Source organism: Desmodus rotundus, chromosome 2, assembly GCF_022682495.2.
Source record: "Desmodus rotundus isolate HL8 chromosome 2, HLdesRot8A.1, whole genome shotgun sequence".
Taxonomy (NCBI): Eukaryota; Metazoa; Chordata; class Mammalia; order Chiroptera; family Phyllostomidae; genus Desmodus; species Desmodus rotundus.
In genome coordinates this window covers 100,408,016-100,420,907 of record NC_071388.1, presented here as the reverse complement: position 1 = coordinate 100,420,907, position 12,892 = coordinate 100,408,016, and the positions used below count along the sequence as shown (strand labels likewise).

Sequence of the window (12,892 nt, the reverse complement as noted above, 5' to 3'; positions counted from 1 at the left end):
AAAAGGCTTGACCATAGACAGAGAATGCAGCCCTGAAGAGTAACCTATAATTTGTGGTAAGGCTAATTGTTCAATTTGGTCTGAAAGGTGGCTGCTTTTGAAATAATTTATTTTCACATGCTAACTCTAACTCTTAAAGTAAACAAAAAGTCTGTTAAAGTAACAAGTAGGTAAAGACACACACACACACACACACACACACACTTTCTGTCTCTTGGAAATCTAGCAGCTCAGAGTGGGTCCTTGGATTACTTAGTAAACGTTCTGGGGGAGGGAGGGGAAGGGAGGGAGAGGGACTGCCTTTCTGGGGGACAGCTGACGTCAGAAGGAAGCACATGTGTGACAGGAGGTTAAGGCTCATGTAATAAATCTGGTCTCTGTGGAACATGACAAACCAGGACTCCAGTGAGATTCCAGATATGGCCTCAGAGAAAAGGAACCAAGCATTTCTCCAGACTGGATTCCACTGTGAAAAAGATAATCAGAGGATAGCGCAGTCTCCAGACATTTGTCTCGAGTGCATTTTCAAGCTCTAACATGATACTTGTTCTTAGCTTAGGATAAGAATTCTTACTTATGAGAACAAAATCCTCTATTAGCCACACACACACACTCTGAAATGAAAGCCTCAGAAAGTTGGTACAAGCTGAGGATCCAGGACACAAACATAACATGCAAATGTGCATAAACAACTGAGGATTTTGTTCATTTTAGCATTTCATTGGATCGCCAAGTGTGAACTTCTTACCAGAACTCATCAGGAAGCAGGGTCCCCCGAGGAACTAGTAGCTCTGATGTACACTTGGAGCAATGGAAACTTGTTTCCCTTCTAGCCTTGGCTTCTGGGAAGTTCGAGTCAAATTTCGGTATCTGATAACAGCAACGTGTTCACCCTTCCTTCCATTTTCATTGGTCTTGATTCTCTCCCCTTTCTATTCTTATTTTATTACCATTATTTTGTATATCTTCTCCTGGTATGCTGCTTTGAATTCTTTTAGGAAAGAGGCCAGGTATAAATACATTTCAAATACAGACCAAAAAGAAACAAGCAAATATTGCAATTACTTTTAGGATATAAAAGAAAGTATCTTTGCTTTTACAACACACCTTAATCAAAAAGCAGTATTTCGGGACTCCCTTCAGATAATGAATACCTAGATTTGACAGTAACAGCCCTTTGCTCATTAAGTCCCCAATTCCCTGATTTCACCAAGAGCAGGCATATTCCCTGAATATACAATAATTTTAGTTTCTTCATTAGTTTCCATTAGAGCTCTTGGCTGAGATTAGTAGTTGAGTGTAGCTCAGAGACCCTAAGTAAATCACTAACAACTGATTACTTAGTTTCCTGCTTCATAACAGGAGGGCAGCTACTATTTCCTCTGTACCACAAAACTCGTTACCATTAAGTAAATGCAGACTTGCTCTTAGAAGTGAAAGTGTGGTACAAATGCTATACACTATTATCATACACATTAGAGGCCTAAGTGATTCTTTCTCAAGAGTGTAAGGACTTCTTTTCACCCATGGCAGAAACGTCTTTCCAAATTCGTAGTTTCTTTGCTAACAACAATAAGACAGAGGCAGGGAAGTTATACACGGGCTCAGAGATGCAGGCACCAAATAATGAAAGAAAGCATTTCTATGCATAAAAGATTATTTATACCTGTTTTCACTGTTTTTACATTGAGATGCAAACATCCTCTTATCCAAAATAGCTGGTGAAAAAACAAAACAAAAAACAAGTTAAGCCTTTAAAGATGCTGGTGAGTTTTCAAGGGTCCTTGCTGAATGAATTCAAATATCAAATATTATAAATCAATAATCCAATGATAAGGAGAACCAAATGAACCAAACTGAGCTATAAAATATCAATATACATAGCAAAATCACAATTAACCAGAATGCTCCAACTTCCTTTAAAGTGACTATTTAAAACTAGTCTTGTTTTAACCACTAGTTTAGAAAAACCTTTCTAAACGGTTTAAAAAAAAACCATTTCACTTTCCTGGCCCAGTCAGTACAAAATGACAAACCCAACTCAATTTTATTTTGATGATTTTGGATCATGCGGTATGTGGGGGCATCTCTCAGAACATACATAATTTCTGTGCCATTTTGTTAGAGGAGGAAAATTAGAGTGAATTGGAGTTTCTTGTTTTAAGTAAATCCCTGATATCATTAGCTCTTTGTCTTCCTTTTGCCTCATTCTCCTAAAAAGAGAGTGAAGTAAAAGACCTCTAGTTATGCAGGTGCAGACACAGCTACATAACTATAACGACGTGGGCAAACACGGCAGTTCAGTGACTTTGTCTCTGCACTAGTTCTTCTACTTAATAAATATGCCGAATAACATGAATTACATGTAATGGGTCCACTGTTTTTCTGGAATTTTAGTACCTTATGGATTCCTTGTTTGGAATCTTTTCTTTAAAAAGCAAAAGAAAGTCACTCAGGAAGATGACTTCCAAAACCAGGGAAGTTGTAGATTTTGCTAATGGAATCAAACTGTTCTTCCTATATTAACTTATAACTCCTTCAATAATTTTTATAATGTTATCAAAAGCAAGTAAGTTCTCTAAGATACTAGGTGCTTACCTCCCCAACACCATAAAATAATGAGTTGCTGAGAAAAAAGCCACCTTCTGATTGCTCGGTACAGTTCAGTGTTTCCATGGTGCAAGGTCCCTACCCCTGGGGACACACAAGGTGACTGTAGGTGGCCCACAACACTGCACTAAGTGATACTGAACCACAGTGAGAATGCCATTCCCCTGACAATTCTCTTTCATCCTCCTGACAGTTTCACAGAGAGCGCCCACTGCGGTGCTGGGTGACCTGTCTCTCACTGCAACGCAGAAAGGGCAGGCCTCTCAGACTCAGAGCTTCGGCAGGCATTAGCATCTAGCTAGAATTTAGTTAACATTTTTTTTTTGTTTTATTTATTTTGTAGTTCTTTTATTTATGGGAAACTGATCCTGGTTTTCCACTTGGAGTAGTTTAAAATTTTAATTTTAAAATTAAAAAAAATATTAAGTATATAATGGTACATGTAATATTCAAATGATTGAAATTTTGGAAACAATGGCTATAGTCTAACAAATCGTATTTTTAAAAAGAGATTTCAAAAGAAACTACCAACATAATCTAGAATGGAAATATACGTCACTGTATTTTCAATACTTGTGCTGTTCCAGGGATGAGCTCACCACAGCCTCTCCTACAATCAGGTGATTCCCAGAGTTAAAATTCAAGCAAAAATATAAAATACAAAACAACCAATTCCACACCATCCTGGACTTCATAAACTCATAATACTATATATGTGCAAATAATCTTATATGTAGCAAGTCATTTGTTTGAAACATAAAGTTTCCAATTTACTGTGGCATCTTTTTATTTGGTCTATACTAATGCCTCACAAAGGCAAATCCAGGTTGTAGAGTTCCTGCTTGGTCCGCAAAACATTGATATATATTTTGATTGAACTCTTCAGCAAGGATTCAGGACTGGAACACTGGCCAGTGTTCCAATGGCGTCTGACCATTCTCGCACTGTTACAGCTCTGCAGACTGGTCTTCTCCTCCTCCTCTGAATAATCATCTCATGGCCAACATTCTTCTGAGAGGAGTTTGCCCAGCAGGTATTGCATGCTCACAGGCATGCCTTGCTGACTTAAAACAAAAAGTGCAGTTGGAGAGAAGGAAAGCAGAGCTTCTTGTTTGTGGTGAACAGGTTCTCCATCACAGTGGCAGTTAAGATATCCTCCTTCCTTTTTCTCCCAAAGCCAAGGCAGTACGTCTGAAGGATGGTGTCAGACATCATAATCAGGAGCCTTACCCTGGGCTTGCCTTAGCCAGATCTGTAGTGTAACAAATGCTCCCACGGTCACGTGAAAGAAAAGCTGCCAGAGGTTGCGAAGTTCATAGAGATACATGTTGCATAGACAGATTAAGCCAAAAGTCAAAAAAGATTTGGCATTCCGCCAGCCAGTGTAGTAGACAAGTAAATAACACTGTTCAAAATATAAAATGAAAGATGATTAGGATTACAAGAAAAGAAATAGATTTCTAATAAAACTGTAGAAACAGGCCACAGAGTAAAAATAATGAAAGTGGAATAAGGGGATTTTTCATCTACAGATAAAATAATGTAACAACAAGGCATTCGGCTAAGAAAGGGAAATAGATTTTTTCCTTTTATGTCTTTCATTTTTCAAAAGAAAAAGCATTTTGTATCATATTTAAAAGGGAGGAATAACTGGATAACTCCCTTGCAAACAGGCTGGACAGATTCCTCATGGTGACGGTGATGGGCAACTAAGAAGCATTCTCAGGACCCCAGGGGAATCCGCCTTTCATTCTCACCCCAGCCAAGTTCAAAAAGCTCAAATAAGCCATTTAGCAAAATAGACTTGTATATAACCTGAATCTGAGTATTACTGAAATCAACAAATATTTACTAATTCCCCCCACTCAATGTAAGGAATTAAGCTAGGAGGATATGAGTGAACATTCGAGGGAGAATTCATTCAAGGGCTATTTACTGAGGGCCTGCTATAAGTCAGGCATTGTTCTTTAGCTTTAAGTAAACAAAAAAAGCCCTCGTTCACATGGAGCTTACATTCTAGGAGACAGCAAAAGATTATAAACATTTTATACATATAATATCAAATATTTACATCTTGAAAAAGATAAAAGATAAAAAAATGGGATAGAGAATGCAATGAGTGCCATTTTAGAAGATACAGTAAAGAAAGTCCTCCCCACCCCACCCCAAATCCTGGCATTCACCTTCTCCTGCTTTATTTTTTCTCCCATACTATAAACATACTTTAAAAATATGCCCATTTTGTCATCTATATTCTTCCTTCATGAAAGGAGAGATTTTTTTACTGTCTTGGTTACTCATTTATCTCCAGTGCCCAGAACAGTGCCTCGCACATAAATGCTCATTAAAAATTTGTTGAATGAATAACCTGTTTTCTAGAAGATATTTAAAATTCACTATCTAGAGTTCCGGCCAAGATGGAGGCATAGGTGGAAACCCTTCGCTTCCTCGCACAACCAAAAGGAGGATAACAACCAATCTAAAATCAATTAACAACCAGAAGTGCCAGAAAATCAAACTAGATGGAACTCCTACAACCAAGGAATTAAAGAAACAGTCAACCAGACCAACCAGACTGAAAAGACAGCCGGAGGGAGAGAACCCACAGCAAGGCAGTGGACCATGGGCAGGGCTGGCTGAGAGAACCCCTGGCAAGGCGGCAGACTGTGCGAGCAGGGCTGGCTGAAGGGGAACTGAGACTCGGAGCTGACTGTGGTCTACAGCAGGGGTGTCCGCAGTGGGAGGGAGAAACTCCTAGTCTCACATTGTTCCCTCTCTGGCCCCTCCCCCACAGGCAGCACTGAGGCACAGCACAGCAAGGAGGGTTGCCCTGCCCTGGTGAATACCTAAGGGTCCGCCCCCTTGCAACTTATCAGGTGCGCCAAGACAAAGAAATATGGCCCAAATGAAAGAACAGAGCAAAACTTCAGAAAGCGAACGAAGTGATGAGGAGATAAGCCAACCTATCTGATGGGAAATTTAAAGCCCTGGTAATCAAAATGCTCCCAGAACTCACTGAGCTTGGTAGAAAAATGAAAACAAATGAAAGACACCCAAAGTGAAATAAAGCAAAATATTCAGGGAACCAAGAGTGACATGAAGGAAACCAGGACTCACATCAATGATTTGGAACAAAAGGGAGAAATAAACATCCAACTAGAACAGAATGAAGAAACAAGAATTCAAAAAAATGAAGAGAGGCTTAGGAACCTTTGGGACAACTTTAAACATTCCAATATCCGAATTATAGGGGTGCCAGAAGGAGAAGAACAAGAGCAAGAAATTAAAAACTTATTTGAACAAATAATGAAGGAAAACTTCCCCAATCTGGCTAAGAAAATAGACTTCCAGGAAGTCCAGGAAGCCCAGACAGTCTTAAAGGCACATCATCATTAAGTTACCTAAGATTAAAGATAAGGAAAGAATCTTAAAAGCAGCAAGAGGAAAGGAGACAGTTATTTACAAAGGAGTACCCATAAGAATATCAGCTGATTTCTCAGAAGAAACTTTACAGGCAAGAAGGTGCTGGAAAGAAGTATTTGAAGTCATGAAGGGCAAGGATCTACATCCAAGATTACTGTATCCAGCAAAGCTATCATTTAGAATGGAAGGGCAGATAAAGTGCTTCCCAGATAAGTCAAGTTAAAGGAGTTCATCATCACCAAGCCCTTATTATATGAAATATTCAAGGGACTTATCTAAGAAATTGAAGAAGTTCAAAAACTACGAACAGTAAAATGACAACAAACTCACAACTATCAATAAATGAACCATAAAAAAAAAAAAAGAACAAAAACAAGACTAAGCAAACAACTAGAACAGGAACACAATCAAATAAATGGACATCACATGGCAAGTTTTCAGTGGGGAGGGGGAAGGGAGGAAGAGGGGGGAAAAGGTACAGGGAAGAAGCATAATTGCATAAAGACAGGGAGAAGTCAAAAATGGTATAGGAAACAGAGCACTCAACTTACATGTACAACCCATGGACATGAACTAAGGTAGTGGGGGATGCTGGAGTGTTGGTGGATGCAGGGCGGAGAGGGGATAAAGGGGGAAAAATTGGGAAAACTGTAATAGCATAATCAATAAAATATACTTAAATAAAATAAATAAAAATTCACTACCTGGTAAATACAGGAATTACATGTGATCACAAAGTCTTAATAAAGAAGCAGAAGTCTCTCTGTGAATTCAGGCTTCAGCACAGGAAGGGTATTGCGACAATGCAGAAAGACTGTGGAAATGTTCTGTTTAATGTGTTTAATTCTTATAGAAATTAGGACTCCGCTTACTTAAAAAGAAGACTGCTATCCAAGCAAAATGAATTGGAAGCACTTGCTTTACCTAAGTAATGTGCAGTGTATAAAAATAGTTGAAAACATAACTTTTTCTTTGAAATTATTCTAAACTTAGAGAAAGTTTGCAAAAATATTGGAGTTCCTATATGCCCTTCACCCTGTTCCCCCCATGTCCTCTTCTTACACAGCCACAGTATACTCACCCCCCAGGGTGTGAGTGTGATACAACCTTATTAACTGATCTACAGACTTTATTCAAATTTTGCCAGTAGTCCCACTATGGCCTGTTTTCTGGTCCAGAATCCAGCCCAGAATTCCATGTTGCATTTACTTGTCATGTCTCCTCAGATCTGTAATAACTCCTTCAGTCTTTGCTTTTTATGACCTTAACACTCTTGAACAGTATCAATCAACTATTTTGTAGAATATCCCTTAATTTCGGTTTGTCTGATATTTTCTCAAGAGTGAAGTGGTATGCAATTTTGGCAAGAGTACCACTAGCCCCGGCTAGTGTGGCTCAGCTTGTTGTGGCATTGTCCTGGAAGGGCATAGGCCTAGCTTGTGGGTTCATTTGGTCCCCAGTTCAGGCACATGCAGGAGACAACCAATCTATGCTTTTCTCTCGAATCAATGTTTCTCTCTCTCCCTCCCTCCCTCTCTAAAAAGCAATGACAAAATATCCTCTGGTGAGGATAAAAAAAGAAGAAAAAAAGAATGCTACTATAATGATAAGTAATATATCCTATTATTGGTGATGCTAACTCTGATCTTTTGGTAAGGTGGTATCTAATAGGCAACCACACACTGATGGTTCTCTCCCTCACTTTTTCCCTCCCTTCCTCTCTCTCTAAAAATTAATAAATACAATCTTTGAAGAAATAAATTGAGTTAAATGAAAATGAATATACAACATATCAAAATTTATGGGACACAGGTTATGAAGTGCTAATAGGGAGATTTAGAACACTAAATGTATATATTACAAAAGAGGAAATTCCCCAGTCATCTAAGTCCCCATCTCAAAAGCTAGAAAAAAAGCCAAATAAACCCAAAGCAAGTAAGAGAAAGGAAATAATAAGGGTAAGAGAAGAAATCAATAAAATTGAAAACAGGATAAAAACTATAAAACAAAGAACAGGTTCTTGGAAATGATTAATAAAATTAACAAGTAAGACTGACAAAAAGAGAAGATACAAATTACCAATATGAGGAATGAAACAGAGCATCACTACAGATTGATCCTACAGGCGCCAAAAGGACAGTCCGGGGACACTCTGGCCACTCTGCAAACAAATCTGCTAACAGATGAAATGGACCACTACCTCATAAAGCACATCCACACCACCATAATTCCCCCATTACGAAACACACAATTTGAGTAGCTCTAAAACTATTAAGAAAATGGAACTTAATACAGAGTATATAGCAACAATAATCAAACTATCTGGGACTGGCAGAGAGACAGACACATAGATATACAGGACAGAATACTGAGCCCCAAAATAGACTCACACAAATATGCCCAACTGATGTTTGACAAACATGCAAAAGCAATTCAGTGGAGAAAAAATAGCCTTTTCAACAAATGATGCTAGAGCAATTGGCCAGCTATCCACAGGCAAAAAACCAAACAAACAAAAAACCCCCAAACTCAATCCCACCCAAGTCTCACATCTTATACAAATCTTTATTCAAAATGGATCATGAACTTAAATGTAAAATATAAAACTATAATACTTTTAGGAAAAAAAACCCAGGAGATAATCTTCAGGATCTGGAGGCAGGCAAAGAGTTTTTAGAATTGACAAGCAACAGGATCCATATAAGGAAAAACTAACATAATGAATTCTATCAAAATTTAAAGCTTTTGCTCTGCAAAAGTCCGAGTTGAGAGGATGAAAAGATAAGCTACAGACTAGGAGAAGTTATCTACAAGCTACGTACCTGGCACATGGCAAATGTCTAGAATACATAAAGAATTCTCAAACTTGACAGTAAAACAAACAATCCAACCAGAAATAGGCAAGCGATGCGAACAGACATTTCACCCACGAGGATATTCAGATGACAAAGTAAGCACACAAAACGACGTTCAACCTCATTAGTCATTAGATTAAGTGCAAAATAAAACAATAATGAGGTATCACAATATACCTATCAGAATGGCTAAAATAAAAAACAGTGACAACACCAAATTCTGAAGAGCACAAGGATAAATCGGATCTCCTGCACAGGCTGGTGGGAAAGGAAAATGGTATGCCACCCTGGAAAAGTTTGTCTGTCTCTTAAAAGAATTAAGCGTGCAACCACCACATGACCAGCAACGGCTGTACTTATCTCAGAGAAATGAAGACTTATGTTCACACAAAAGATATATATATGTATGTGAGTGTTGACAGCAGACGAAACATGGTTTGACTTTGGGTGGTGGGCACACAGATCTTGTATCATAGAAATGTACACCTGAAACCTATATGATACTATTAACCAATGTCACCCCAATACATTTAACAAAGAAAAAAGAATGTTTATAGCAGCTTTATTTATAATAGCCAAAAATTGGAAAGAATTCAGATGTCCTTCAATGGATGAATGAATAACTGTGCTACATACATACTATGCAATCTATTAGCAACAACTAGAAACAAACCATTAATATATGCAGCAACCCGGATAAATCTCCAAAGAATTATGCTGAGTAAAAAAATGCCAGTCACAAGAGGTTACATGCTGCATGGTTCCATTTACTTAAAATGAGATTACTGAAGTGGAGAACACAGTAGGGGTCGCCAGAGAGAGTAAGGGGCAGAGGGACGTGGGTGTGACTATAAAGGGAGACAGGAAGGGTCCTTGGGATAGGAATGTTCCATATCTTCACTGCATCAACATCAACATCCTGGTTGTGATAAGAAGTTTAATAATAGGAAAACTTTACATATGCATACTTGTTGGCAACTTACTTTATAAACAGTTAAAAATACACAATATATGCACACACATACAAAGTGTTGCAAAATGTTTATAATAGGTGACTCTAGGTATACCAGTCTTTCAATTTTTCTGTAAATGTGCAAGTTTTCAAAATAAAATGATGAGGGGAAAGGAATAGTCTCTAGTTTCTATTTCCTTTGGTTTCCTACTTAAAGTGATATATAGCAAGATTACTCCTACCTGCCTGAGTTCTGTGCTTCTACAAGGACATACAGCCTAGAGAAAAAGGCAACACAGCATGTGGTAGTGGCCTCTGAGGTCAGATCTAAAGGCGATTAAAAATATCCTGATGACTGTAAGTACAGCATGTTATATGGTAACACACAACCACTTAAGTCTTACTGTGAAAAACCAGCATATTTGGCAAGCATACAGTTTCATGCCTGTCGATATGAAGAAAACTGGTTTTCTACTTTTGTTTTTAAAGCATGACTATGTTTACTTTTCTCAAGTAAAAGAGCACCTAAGTGACACTGCTTCTCCGTGGGGCGACTCTTAGAAACACCTTCCCTTGTTCTGGGGGATGTGACGAGGTGTGCCTACCTATAGGCAACAGCACCGGCGCTGGGGTTGCATAGACCCGGGTTCAAGTCACTGACTGGCCACAAGAACTGTGTAGGCCTCAGTGAAAAATCATGATGATAGTAAGATGAGTGTGGGACTTTGTGAGAATAAAATGGTACAAGAAATGTGAAGGGCTTAGTATACATAAAGTAGAGTTCAATACGTTTTGCTATTATTCTTAGCACTTAAATTATTTTATTAAGATAAAACAGTCAAAAGCGTATTTTTCAAAAATAATTATGGAATTATTTTACAGTTAATATTTATCTCACATTTTAGAATAATTAGGTTGTAACATTATAAAAATTATACAAATGTAGAAATTATGCTTAGAGACAGCAAGTGGAATGAACACAATATTTAAAATCAGAAGCCCTGGCTGGTGTGGCTCAGTGGATTGAGTGCTGGCCTGCGAACCAAAGGGTCCCCTGTTCAATTCCCAGTCAGGGCACATGCCTGGGTTGCAGGCCAGGTCCCCAGTAGGGGGTGTGCAAGAGGCAACTACACATTGATGTTTCTCACCCTCTCTTTCTCCTTCCCTTCCCCTCTTTTTTAAAATACATAAATAAAATCTTTAAAAATAAAAAATAAAATCAGAAGACTCAGAGTTAAGTCCTGACTCCACCACTCACTTACTAGCTATGTGACCTCAAGGTAATAACGAAGCTGCCTCAGGTTTCTCATTTTAAAAAACGAGGTAACATTCCCTGTGTGGCAGGACTGTAGAGATAAAAGTTTAGAAAATCTACACAAGAATACTTCATAAAATTAAAGCACTGTGACATTAACAAATACAAATTTTCACATTTCCTACATGAAATGTCATTCATTATAATTAAATTTGTCAAATTTAATAGAAAACTATTTTCTGAAGATAAGTGATTAAGAAAAATCAGGGGATTATAAAAAAAGTGGGGTCACTGGAACTAAAATTTTTAATGCATCTTTACATAAAAGTCAAATAGTTAATATCCAAAATATTTCCTTAAAGATGTCTACTGAATTTTAGGTGGCCTTATATTTACAGTCTTGAGTCTTTCTAACATTCTTTGTATGCAAACCAGAGAAATGTGTTACTTGTAAAAGTTTGATAAGAAGAGCTTGTTTGCTCTCATATGTTTTAGCAAAGACATTTTGTGGTTTGGGTAACTGGCATAGTTACCCCATTCCTCCCTCCAAACCTGTACCTCCTCTCTTCTTGGAAATATGAGTACCCACCTCCCTATCACCGGGTACAAAACCGCCTCCCTCCTTACGTCTCACATCTATTCTGTCAAGTCTCAGCAGTCTTCCTTCTCAGTGTCCTTCCCCTCACACACATCCCTAGCTGCCATCACCTCTCATTACCTTCTGTCTGAAGTCATGGAATCACCTCCCAACTAATTTCCTTGCTTCCAATCTCCCTGCTCTGACAATCCATCCTATCATCACTGCCGAAATCCGGCCTTTGCTATTCCCTGTTCAAAGACTTTCCTAAAACTACAAAATCCTCAGCCTGGTGTGTAAGCAGAGTTTGGATGCCGAATGATCAACCAGTCACCAAAAAATTTAGAAGTAATCTTTACTGCTATAGGCAAATGGCACGGACCACCGAAGCCCAGCACAGGACAGGGTTAACATTAAGTTCAGTGGGATCTATGTCCACTCAAAATGGAGAGGTAGGTCACAAAGCTAACAGAGGTTCAAACTAAAAGGAAGGCAAAAAAAAAAAAAAACCCAACTTAGACATTATTTTTATTTATTTAAAGTATATAAGCAATTATTAAAATTGATACTACAAACAAACAATAATGGGAAAGTGTTTCTTAAAACTAGGAGAGAACTTACCTGGTAAAGGCAGGCTGCTGTTCCAAGGAAAAATGCAATGATGTAATTAAAATCTTCACCATCACTCTGCAAAAACAAAATTAAAAATTACTTTTCGTCTGGTGGAAGCCCATTTTCAAAAACAATCCAGTGGAATAGGATATGAAAACGCTGATGCACAAACGGTCAAAATTGTCACAAAGTGGTATACAAAAGTTCTCAAGAGTCCTAAGAGGGAGCCATAAAATATCGTAAGGTCCAAGGAGTGTGAGGTAGAGGAAAACCACCAGTGTTTCTCCATGTTTTGGCCTGCAGGTCAATTTCATTTTACCTAAGCAAAGATGACAATCAATAGGAAAAAGTTTCCATATAAAAGTCTCTCCTCTCTACTGAAGAAATCAGATAAAAATATACAACACCCCAGCACCCTATACAGCTAGTCTTGCTCATGAGGGTCATTACTTAACCCAAATAAATATTGACACGTTTTACTATTTAGGAAGCATATCATCGAACTGTCCAATACAGTAATTTGACAAAATTTAAAAAAAAGAAAGAAAGAAATCATGAAAAGCTACTGCCCACTAGAGTGTGCTAAATCCCAATGAGAAAAATCAGTC

The 12,892-nt window shown here is 38.1% G+C and overlaps 1 protein-coding gene across 4 annotated transcripts in view; it reads right to left on the bottom strand.

Annotated features, from left to right (window-relative positions):
• Positions 1–2,074: 2,074 nt before the first annotated feature.
• SEC22A (SEC22 homolog A, vesicle trafficking protein) overlaps positions 2,075–12,892 on the bottom strand; it is a 63,795-nt gene continuing 52,977 nt past the window's right edge. For all 4 annotated transcript variants that reach the window (XM_024577946.4, XM_045185865.3, XM_045185866.3 and 1 more), the window contains exons 6-7: positions 12,294–12,359; positions 2,075–4,015 (exon numbers count right to left, since the gene is read on the bottom strand). In XM_024577946.4, the coding sequence (XP_024433714.1) occupies positions 3,815–4,015; positions 12,294–12,359 (267 nt within the window). In that variant the 3' untranslated portion in view covers positions 2,075–3,814. The remainder of the gene's footprint in view (positions 4,016–12,293; positions 12,360–12,892) is intronic.